Source organism: Scleropages formosus, chromosome 9 (genome assembly GCF_900964775.1).
Source record: "Scleropages formosus chromosome 9, fSclFor1.1, whole genome shotgun sequence".
In the NCBI taxonomy this organism is placed as follows: Eukaryota; Metazoa; Chordata; class Actinopteri; order Osteoglossiformes; family Osteoglossidae; genus Scleropages; species Scleropages formosus.
In genome coordinates, this window is record NC_041814.1 from 11650160 (window position 1) to 11662436 (window position 12277).

Sequence of the window (12277 nt, forward strand, 5' to 3'; positions counted from 1 at the left end):
CTTGATTGTCCTTCATTTCTCTGTAGCTCGTCATCAACCCTGACCAGGACAAGCAGTTCATGGAAATCAATGGATGGTCATCAGTGAAAAGGCATTAATGTGAGGTGCTTTTCATCAAGTTACTTCCCACTACCCTGGCTCTACCTTTTGCAATTTGACAAGGTTTACTAAAATGCATCTATTAATAAACAGAGCATTCAATATGAAAATGTATATTTTTTAAGTATTAAAAAACATGCAACTTATTTTCATGATATATAACTATGCTGCCTGTACAATTTGGAAGACATACTTCTAAATCTTACAAGCATCTAAACTAAGGAACTATGAAGCTTTGGATTGCTACGTGCATTGAGCAGACTAGGCCATAAAACAGCGACCTCACCTAATACCACAGCACCCGAGAGGAAACGCCATCAGTGCTGTAAGAGGTAACGTAAACGAGGCAAGCATGGAGGCACCCAGGGTAAAGGCTAGCCCCATCAAACTGGCTATCCCAACCATCCTGCTTGTTAAGTACGCTTTCTCGATAACAGACTGGACAAAATTTGGCTATGAAGAACCACTCAACGTAGCATGAGGGACTGCTGTGTTTTTGTTTTTACGAAAACATAGCTAAAGGAAACCCCCCGGACTCTGCCATTCAGCTTTCCCAGCTAACCTCCTACAGAGCAAACAGAGAAACAGCGCTGTCTGGTAAGACTCGCGGGGGTGGCCTGTGTGTTTATATCAACAAAGCTTGATGTCAAGATGCTGTAGTGGTTCATAAACACTGTTTATCGCTGATGGAGTTTATGATTATTAAGTGCCGACCGTACTATCTGCCGAGGGAATTCAACAAAACCATACTGTTGGCTGTTTATATATCTCCAAGCGCCAATGCCAGACAGGCACTTAGTGAACTTTATAACGCCACCAGTGAGCAACAAATGGCCCATCCAGATGGATTTTATATTTTCGCCTAGGACTTTAATCATGCAAACTTAAAAACAGTGCTGTCTAAACTTTCGACTTACACGTTGACTTTCTGACAAGAGAGAACAATAAAGTAGACTGTTTACACAAACGTTAAGGGCATATACATGGCCACCCTCCCACCTGGGCTTCTCCAACCACATCTCTGTTCTGCTGTTGCCAGCATACAGACCTAGGGTGAAAACTGCCAGACCGGTTTTAAAGCAGATCAGCGTGTGTGGCCTGAGGGAGTCATAACTGCACTACAAGACTGCGTCGACACCACTGACTGGATTATGTTCAGAGAAGCAGCAACCTATGATCATCACACAGACATTCAAGAGTATGTAGAGACAGTGACTGCCTACATCAGGAAATGCACTGATGATGTGACTGTCACCAAGACCATCACCATCTCAGCTAAGCAGAAACCACAGCTGACAGGGGAGGTCCACACACTGCTGAGAACCCGGGATGCTGCTTTCAGATGAGGGAACCAAGGTCTAAGAACAGCCAGGACCAACCTGTCCCATGGAATCAAGGAAGCTAAGCGCCAGTACAGTCAAAGGATAAATGGACACTTTAACGACAATAGAGACACACAGTCTGTGGCAGGGAATCCAGACCATTACAGATTACAAGCCCCACCATAGGCCTATGACAGCAACATCTCTCTGCCAGATCAACTCAATGACTTTTATTCACGCTTTGAAACACCTGCAATACACCTGCACTAAAGACACTGCCAAACGCTGACGACCAGGTTCTGTGTTTGTCTTCAGTCAGCGTGAAGAGATCCCTCACTAGGATCAACCCCACAAGGCTGCTGGCCTGGACAACATACCTGTCTGTGTTCCAACTGACTGTGCAGAAGAGCTTAAAGATGTCTTCACAAGCAACTTCAAGACTTCACTGTGTCAGGCAGATGTTCCCACATGTTTCAAAGCAACCACCACAACACCGCCACCAAAGTCATCGGCATCCTGCTTGAATGACTATTGCCCCATCGTGCTGACCTCCATCATCATAAAGTGCTTTCTAAAGCTTAGTCATGTAACACATAAAATCTATCTTCCCTCCCACGTCTCACCCACTCCAATTTGCATATCGGGCCAATCGGTCCATGGATGATGCTTTATCTTCCAATCTCCAACTGGCCCTGACACACCAGAAAAACAACAACACCTACGTCAGAGTGATATTCATTGATTTCAGCTCAGCATTCAATACCATCATCCCTCAGCAACTCGTGGGCAAACTAGACTGGTCGGACGTGAACATTTCCTTTTGTAAATGGATTTTCCACTTCCTCACTGGAAGATCTCAGTCAGTTCGGATCGGCAGCAGGACTTCAAGCACCACCACACTGAAAACAGGGGCCCTCAGGGGTGTGTGCTCGGTCCCCTGCTCTTCACCCACCTGACTCATGACAATACCCCAAGATTCAGCTCCAACATCATTATTTAGTCTACTGACATCACAACTATGGTGGGTTTCATCAGCAACAATGATGAAACATTATAAAGGGAGGAGGTAGACCAAGTGGCTGCAGAAACAGCGATCTCCTTTTAAACGGGAGAAAACAAAGGAGATTGTCACTGACTTCACTAGAGTCCATTCCCATCATCCTTCACTGACCATCGACGGTCCTGCCATGGAGAAAGTCAGCAGCACCAAATTCCTGGGGGTTGCACATCACCGATTACCTCTCCTGGAGGTAAACATTGTATCACTGGCTAAGGAAGCTCAGCAGCACCTGTACTTCCTGCGGAGGCTAAGGAGGGTGAGTGTGCCACCACACATCATGCACACCTTCTACAAGGGCACTACTGAGAGCCTCCTGACCAGCTGTATTACTTCATGGTATGGGAACTGCAATGCCTCAGACCGCAGAACCATACAACACATAGTGACTATAGCAGGGAAGATCACTGCTACCCCACTCCCCTACCTACAGGACATCTACTATGCCCACTGTGGCTGCAAAGCCCCCAAAACTGTGAGTGACCTCACACACACCTCCAGCATCCTGCCATCTGAGAAGAGATACAGGAGCATACAAGCCAGCTCCACCAGACTACATAACAGCTTCCCCCCCCGGCAATCAGAATTGTGAACTTCCTCTACCACTTTTAAAATACCTAAATTTGAACTCCAACCCCCATACCCACATCCCCCATCCAGAATGACACCAGTCACTTTAATACGGACTGCAGAGAATGCCTTTCTTATGCCACTGATAGTTCTTTTGAAACCTCACTTAAATCAATGTCCATCCCAAGTATAGCTGCTGTATTTCTTAAATACATTCCACATTGACTTACATCTGGTCACAGTACCACTCATTTCCACAAAGAAATTATTACACAACAAAACCTTGCTTTTTTGCACTACCTCTTTAAAATCTGTATACATTTCTATTTACTGAACTGAAAATACCTCTGCACTTCATCCCAAAGTATTTTTAGTTTCATAGCTTGTTACTATAAATTAAAGGAGTAGTAATAGTATATGTTGTCCTCTATGTTTACACTGTGGTCCAGGAGAAATGGTATTTCACTCTTATGTATGTCCTAAACATATAGTGGGAATGACAAAGTTGACTTTGAGTTTGTATAATTTCACAGTTATAACATATTATAAGACTATTGTCAGTTTGCAATACATAGGTGGATAGTATTGCATTGTATATGCAATACTAACCCTAACTCTCTGTCAGCGTGTTGAAAAAAAAATAACCAATAAAGTCCTTCAGATAATAACAGATAACAAGCAGCACTGCTGTCTCACAGCACCTGGGTGGTATGAAAGGACATGGGTTCAATCCCCACTCAGTTTGTATAGAGTTTATATGTTTTCCCTGTGTCTGAGTGGGTTTCCTCTGTGTGATCTGCTTTCCTCCCACAGTCCAAAGACATGCTGTTCAGGTGGAAGTCACCTTGGGTGAATAAGTTGTGGGTTGATAACAGTACATAGTAGTCATCGGAAGTCACTTTGGAAAAAAAAGTGTCAGCTAAATGAAGTAACAAACCTCACTGCAAAATAAAATCTGTTGGTATTGGTGCTCTTCACCGTACACTATACCCAGTTTTAGGCCCAGACCATGCAACCCCCTCAGTTGTTTCCATTATGTATCCTCAACTGATCCAGAATGTCATGGAATAAGTAGTATTTGGTCTGTCCAAGCATTTCCATGTGTCCCTCCTCCTCATCTCTCTCCATTGGCTTATTGTGACTGCTAGTATCAAGTTATTGCCTACAAGATGATCAATCCAAAACTTACTGGAACTGATCACATTCTGCACCCACAGCACAAATGTTAGATTTTTCCATTACTTGCCACTTGCTAGTCTCACTAATGAAGGGTACAGAATCAAAAGCATGTTGGTTCTTGTTTTTGGTCCTGATGTGGTGTAATAATCTCCACCATTACCTCTGAAGTGCTGAATCCTTCCAAGCCCTCAAGAGAAATCTCAAACCTCTTTCTTTGTACCCATTTCTCTACAGATCTTCTGAAAGCTTAGTTAAGCAGCCCAACACCATCTGCTATAATTAGCTACATATTTCTTAATTACATTACATTTTTCTACACAGCTATGTGAGCACTTGAGGGGTAGCAGGTGGTGTAGTGGTTAGAACTGTTGCCCTGCAGTCATCTTAGATTCAAATGCTACCTCCTACTGCAGTACCCTTGAACAAGATACTTCTCGTGACATTTTTCTGTTCCTAATAGTTTTAACATTCTAATCACATAAAAATCAAAATCTTATCAAATTTGACTTATTTTTCATTTCTTTTGTAAGATGGTAACATTGACTTATGAGTTGTCAATATAATTATTTTTTTCTCAATAATTGTTTATTCACAAATTGCTAAATACAGTTTTGCTGAAAATAATAAAATATCAGTTTTAACTCCATGTGCTACACAGGGGAGACAGAACCAGTCTGTACGTACAGAACACTTGAATAATCCACCGTTGAGCATAAAGCAATTTCATGGGGAACATCATGCATATATACCAACACTTGCTTACTGTGCTGACCATGCCTGTCACCATGTCACTCTAAAACATACATGTAATGTAAAGAGACAGTTGATAGAGTAGTGGTTAGGGCTGCTGCCTTTGTACCCAAAGGCTGCTGGTTTGATCCCCACCTTTGGCTTTAGTACCCTTAAGCAATGTATTTACCCTGAATTGTTCCAGTAGCATTAGCCAGTCATATAAAAGGGTAAGTAATTGTGACCTTAACACTGTAACTATAAGTCAATTAGAGAGAAGTGTCAGCTAAATGTAATGATACTTTATGAACACCTGTTTGCCATGATTCACCTATTTTATCCCTTGTTTCGCAATGAGGATGTTCCTTCTAGTGGATGTTTCTCCCAGCTGAATAATTCACAAATAAAACCTCTTTGAGTCCAGAGACCCTTAGTAAGTATTCTGTTGTCCATCAGACCATGCAATTTTCATACTCTGTAATAAATATCACACCATTTTAGAGCTCAGGTGAAAAATATTTGGAGTTTATGGTCCATTCCAAGTGTTATACTGGCTGTTATCTGTTGTCCTGTCTTCAGTGGGTAACCCATCTCATTCTTTGCTTTGTTGGGTTGCTGTGTACAATTGCATAAAATCTTTAATTCATCTTTAGTCATTTATAAGAACAAAGGGGCAGGGAAGAGAGGAGATGGAAGTCTCAGCTATTTTAGGTTTGATTGAGTTTTTTTTTTGTACAATATTTTTACTGTATTGTAGTTTCTGCTAATGTTTTCAGAAATGTAGCAGTTGTACTCACTAGTGAATACTGCATGCTCTTCCAAGTAGACCAGACCAGGTTTATACTTTCATAAAGAGTTGTGTCTTTATAAAAAAATGCACACTGGGATTTCTCTTAGTAATCTCAGTAGGATGAATCATAAGACTGAAATTTCTGGTTCATGCAAGACGCAGATTTGGAGAACAGTTTTCTCGACAGGCGACTCATAATGTATATGATAGTTAAGTGCACCTCTGTAAAAAAACAATAGAATTTGGCAGTACCTCACAGCACACTGCAGCTGTATCCTGCCGGAGGCTATGGTAATATCTTAGTAGAACTACTGCAAGAACCTCTCGCCTAGTTTCCTAGCCTCTACCAGCAATCCTTTACAACTGACACACAATGTCATGCTATGAGTTGTGTTTTACCTGCTAAAGCAGTCTGATTTGTCCCTTTTCATCTGTCCTTATTGTTTTCCTGTGACTGTCAGTATCAAGTATAAGACACTAGTTATAGTTTAGAAGATGGTGAAAGGATCAGAACCCCAGGACTCACCAAACCAGAGTACTCCTTATACTCCAGTTAAAATGCTGCATTCCTCGATCTTTGGTAAGGCACTGACTAGGAATGAAAACTTAAGAACAGTTCTCACTGTTGGCTTCAATATGGGGGAATTTCTGAATACCTCCCAGCATTTCAATAATATAATTGAGTGGGTGGGCTACACTATACACACGCACGCTGTCTGAAGCTGCTTGTGCCAAGCGTCATGGCGAGCCATAGCCGAACCTGGCAACAGAGGGCGCAAGGCTGGGGGAGGAGAGGACACACCCAGGACAGGACTCCAGTCTGTCACAGGGCACCCCAAGCGGGATTCAAACCCAGATCAAATACAGAGCAGGACACAGCCAAACCCGCTGTGCCACCACACCCCCTTATAAATGGTATATTCAGTCTTTAAACATCTTATCTAATGGTAGGTAGGATGGTCTAAACAACTAGGCAAAAGAATTGGAGTTTATTTTAACATTGTCACTGGTAAGTTTGCATATGAAATGCAATAGTTTTTATGTTGTTTACAGTTTCTTTTAAAACCTATACACTGTACAAAATCTACACTTATCTAAAACTTTAACAGTAAAAAGAAACAGGTTAATTCACATACGTATCTAATTCAAGTACTTACAATTTATCATTTTAGAAGTGACAGATTCAAGATACCGAGGAAAAGATGTTATACCCTGTGCGTATTTTTCAATGGCTGCAAACAAGCACCCAGTCCACTCACCATCCTAAAATCACAGAGAACACCCAGCATAGCCAACAAAAATCTTCATGCCCTGAAACCAAGACACTTAACTGATCTAACCTACTCACCAAACCAAATCTAATCCCACCAACCAAAACCCAAACCAATAAACCAGATTTAACGCACCAACAAATAATCAAACCAAGCCTAACCAATTAATACAAAACCCAAGCGCCACACCCACCAACAAAACACCCAAAGCAAGCCTAACCCAACAAACCAGCCGTCCAGCCAACCCACTAAAAATAACCAACCACCAAACCACACCCAACAAATCCAAACCTACAGACCACAGCACAACCACCAACAGAAACCAACCAAGCCTACTCCCACCAACACAGAAACTAACCAACAACCCACACAGACCAGGTCTAACACATCAACTCAGAACCATTCACCCATACCCCCAGCAAAACCAAGCCAACAAACCAAGCCTAATAACCAACCATCAAATACACCTACCAACAAACAACAAACCAAGTCTAACCCACCCACACAAAAACCAACAAACCACACCCACCAACAACACCAAACCAATAAACCAAGGCTAACCACCAACACAACAAACACCATCAACCAACCCCAACAAAGCCAACTCACCAGGCCAAGCCTAACTCACCAGCCAAATCAGCAAACCACGTCAGCCAGGCACCAACATGAGTATTTCATTGAGGTTATCAAGTGGGCACCTCCCTTCATCGGTGTTTTGTTGAATTAGGCCCACGACACCTCTAGAAGGCTCAACAATGCAATTCAGCGTCCCAGACGCACTCCCCTCCACACACATGTTTGATACCCTTCACCCTGAACAACTACCGCAACCCCACTAACTCACCCAGCTAAACCACAATTCTATACATACCTTCTAACCTTACCTCCATACCTGCCACCAAACCAACTGCAAATGTACCACTCCACAAATTTAAAGTATCTACTTAATAAAGCTACACCTCCTTAATTATCACCAGCTGCCTCCCATTACTCATCACCTGCCACTAAATTTTCCACTATCACACATCTCCCTCCAGCCTGTAACCTTAACTACCCTGCTCTCTTTTCAGCCAGAACCACCTACTTTCCTTCTCAGCTACCTCAGACAGCTCCTTCACCGCTGCCTTTAACGAGCGGACTCTAATATCAAACTCCGCCAACAATACTGTAGCTGATTTAGCCACAAACCCTCTAACACCAACCTCTACTGGCCTCACATGAGCCTGCCAACCACGGTCCCTTGCCTCTGCCACCAGATCAGCATATTTGAACAGTTTCCGCTCGTATGCCTCCCAGATAGCATTCGCGAACAGCACTGTTAACTCTACAAAGTACACAGTACGCTCACCCTCTGAATATAACACCATGTCCGGCCGCAGTGAAGTAACAGCAATGATCTGCGGAACCTGGAGCTGCTTGCCTACGTCGGCCAACAGCTTCCAGTCCCGTGCGTTGCCCCACCTACCAGGGCATGTCTGCCCTTGCATAGTGCTACTCTCTCCCACCGGCACAAAACCAATTGCTCTAGCTGACCTGCCAACAGGCAGAGAACTAACAGCTTGCTGCTTACTCGCAAACACACCTGCTAAACATCTAAGAACTTGATTATGGTGCCAAGTATAGCTCCCCTGCCCCAAACTAACCTTACACCCTGACAAAATGTGCCTCAGCGTTGCCACACCACCACACAACTTACAAGAACCATCGCTACCTGCCCATTGCTTAACATTCTGTGGTGTTGGTAACATGTCATAAGTTGCTCCAACAATAAACTCAAGGCGACTCGCCACCATCGCCCACACATCTTGCTAGCACAACTTCCTCCTCTCCACACCTTCCCAGTTCACCCATTGACCCTGCTTCACCAATGTGACCGCCTTTGCACGCCTCACCTCCTCTTCCTGCCCTTGGATCTGCTCAACAACCAGCCGGCGTCTGTCTGCCTCCGGGGCAGCACTCCACAACCGCCACAAATGGCCAGAGCCATTGCATGTGCACAACCACGTCCAACAACATCAGCGCCCCTTTTGCGCTCTGAACAGCATCTCTGGGGTTCCACCCCCCTACCTGTCCTCAGTGACAGCACCACCTTTCTCACAAACTCGTCTTTTGACTCCGCTAGAGTCATCTCCAAACCCACCTTTGCACACTTATACTCCTCCACCAAACTTGATACCGGCAGCTCCAACATGCCCTTACCATATAACGCTACACTACTCAAACAGCGTGGCACTCCCAGCCATCTCCTTATCACTGCACTAATAATCTGCTCGAGCTTCTCCACCTCCCGAACAGAAAACTTGTACACCGTAAGTGGCCACCTAACACGTGGCAAGAGCCGAACTGCAGACACAATAACTTTAACTTCCCAGGGAGGAGGGACGCATTTATGCTCTTTATGCCTTCCACAGTCACCTCCCTGAGTGCAACAACCTGCTCTTTATCGCTTAACACAGAACTATACCATCTACCCAAACTCTTAACTGGCTTCTCCAAAATAGAAGGAATCACTTCGTGATCGATACAAAAGTTTTCCTTTACCACCTTCCCACCAACAATTGAGAGACTCCTTGATTTACTTGGCTTAACCTTCAACTTAGCCCACTTCAAGTTCTCATTTAGCTTAAACAAAAAACGAAGCGTACAAGGAGCCGTAGCGGTTGTCATGTCATCCATAAATGCTCTAATAGCGGGTAGGCGCATCCCATCCCGCAGCCTCTCACCACCAACAACCCATTTGGAAGCCTTATAATACCTTTTATTGCCATTGTGAAAGCCAAAGGCAAAATTGTACAACCAGCCATGATCCCAACCTGCAACCGAAGCCAAGATGCTGTATAGCTTTCCATACTAAAACAAAACTGAATATCCACAAAGTAGGCTTTCACCAGCCTTGTAACACTTCCAGGAACCTTAAAAAACCTGAACGCCTCCCACAGCAAACTGTGTGGAACCGACCCATAAGCATTCACTAAATCCAAGAACACCACCCGGAGATCTCTTTTCTCCTTCTTGGCAGACCGAATCTGATGCCAAATCATACTGGTGTGCTCCAAGCACCCTGAGCATCCTGGAAGTCCCGCTTTCTGCACGGAGGTATCAATCAGCCTGTTGGCTTTCAAGTACTCTACCAACCTCCTTCCCACAACACTAAAGAAAATCTTCCCTTCAACATTTAGAAGGCTGATAGGCCTAAACTGGCCTACCCCAAAAGCCTCCTTTTCCTTAGAAATAAAAATTCCACCTACTCTCCGCCACGACTTGGGAATTACCCCCTTCTTCCACACAACAGCCATCAGTTTCCACAGAAATTTTAGCACACCCGTAGCAAATCTAAACACCCGGTATGGTACCCCGTTTGGGCCAGGAGCCGAAGAGGCCCTTGCCCACCTCACTACATCTTGCACCTCTCCCCACCTTGGAGGGCACACATCCATTTCCCACTTTATGTCCACAGGCAACTCTAGACCACCACCACCAAGCTCTTCACAAGAGTACACCTCACGCAGATAACCATCCAGCTCCGGCTTCTCTACCCCTAACATCCCAGACTTCTCCTTACCAAACAGAGCCTTCACAAACTTGAACAGATCTCTGAAAAATGCCACCCTGGCCCTCTCTTTCTTCTTCCTCCTCCTCCTAGGAGCCTCTGCCCTTCTTAATACAGCCAGTCTACTCTTTATACCTGCCTTCAAGACACAAATACCCTCCCTTTCCCCCTCATCAGCTCGCCTCCATCGCCTTTTAAGCTGTCTTCTCTCCAGAACAAGCCTCTCTATTTCTACCTGCCGCCTTGACTTCACAACACCCATCTGCTCCTTCCTCCTAGTCTGCATTATCCCAAATTGCTCTACACCATAGCTGTAAATAACTTCCCCCTATCTATACAACTTACTCTCTGCTGACCCTTTCAACTTACTCAAAATACCAACCAAACCATTATCTACAGTATCCCACACCCCAGCTTCTCTACTTGCTGGCCAATGAATGAATGAATGAATGACCCCAGAGCAGTGGTTAAGGCTTCTTGTTGACTACGTACAAATTTATTTATATATTTCTCTGAAAAAAGAAATATAAAAAAAATCAGTGCAGTGGTAGAGAACAGACAAGGTAATGAGATTGTGGGTCACTCAGTTACATATCAATATAGCACAAGATGTCTGTTATACAAGGCTGGGAAGACTTCACATGGCCTGGTCAGTTCAAGTAAGCAACATGAACTGACAAAACAATAACAATGACTAGATTAACATTTGCATCCAAAGGTAGAAAATATGCTTCTTGACAGGCATAACAGAAACAGTCACATCTGCTTACTTTCAAACGAAAAAATGAATATAAGTAAAATTCAGCAGCACCTCACTGGGGTACAGAATTACTAGGGATTTGGGTGAGATGCTGGGCTGGAGGAAACAGTATGCAGAGACATCTGAGCATCATATAGTCAGTTAAAGACAATACAGTAGAAGGAAAACAGAGAAAAGAATAATGCTAAGAAAAGGTTGGGAGGGGACAATGAAGAAAACTAAATTCTGCTGACAACTGTCAGGAAGTATCACCATACAAGCATTGCATGACTGAGAGCAGAATGTGTGACTGAGCATTTCTATTCCCCACTTCCTGAAAATACAAATATAATTTGGGCCAGTACTTAACATAACTTGATTTGCTTGTAAATCCATTTTTATTTTTAAGTCCCTTTTTACCTTTTCCTTAGAGGAAATAGAAAGATGATTGTAACAGATGGTATGATGCAAATTTTGAATCTGTTACGCTATCAGGAGAGAACTGGGTCGAAAAGATAAATTTTGAGACCCTGTTTTACATTTTACATAAAAGATACATTATAATTGATTCTTCTTGATAATTTTCATTAACCTTAAACTAAAAATTAAAATGAATTGTGTGGAAATAAGAGTACCTTCTTTTCACTAGCTCCTATTTTTTTATACATTTCAAATTAGGTAAAGTTATGTATTTTTGTTTTCTATTCTTTATTATATAGATTCTAACATATTGCACAAGTTCTTCTCATGTAACCAGGGCATCGTCTGACTTGTTCATTCTAAGACAAGCATATCACTACATAAATGGCCTTTCAATTTTCAATGTATTTAAAATTTCCTTTGTTAAAAAAAAATTAAATTTTAAATTAATCTACAATCAAAAACTTTTTCCACAAGATATTTTCTGTAACAGAATCAAATATTTGTACAATTTGATACAGTTTTCAGCATCAGGCTATCCATTTGATCAG

At 43.0% G+C, this 12277-nt stretch overlaps 1 protein-coding gene across 1 annotated transcript; it reads right to left on the reverse strand.

Moving 5' to 3' along the window:
• Window positions 1-8063: 8063 nt before the first annotated feature.
• Window positions 8064-10853, reverse strand: LOC108923472 (uncharacterized). The gene is made up of 3 exons (XM_029254811.1): window positions 9940-10853; window positions 8865-8973; window positions 8064-8684 (listed from the first exon to the last, which is right to left on the reverse strand). The coding sequence occupies exons 1-3, from the start codon at window positions 10851-10853 to the stop codon at window positions 8064-8066; spliced, it is 1644 nt and encodes a 547-aa protein (XP_029110644.1).
• Between the last annotated feature and the right edge of the window lie 1424 nt (window positions 10854-12277).

Bases quoted from the DNA above. Each gene is read 5' to 3' on its own strand.
- LOC108923472 (XM_029254811.1), bottom strand. From the start codon at position 10,853: ATGCAGACTAGGAGGAAGGAGCAGATGGGTGTTGTGAAGTCAAGGCGG. The intron at 8,974-9,939 runs GTTTTTTAAGGT...GCGGTTGTGGAG, and splicing joins TTGCTGTGGGAGGCGTTCAG to TGCTGCCCCGGAGGCAGACA. The intron at 8,685-8,864 runs GTGAACTGGGAA...GTGGCAACGCTG, and splicing joins TGGTGAAGCAGGGTCAATGG to AGGCACATTTTGTCAGGGTG.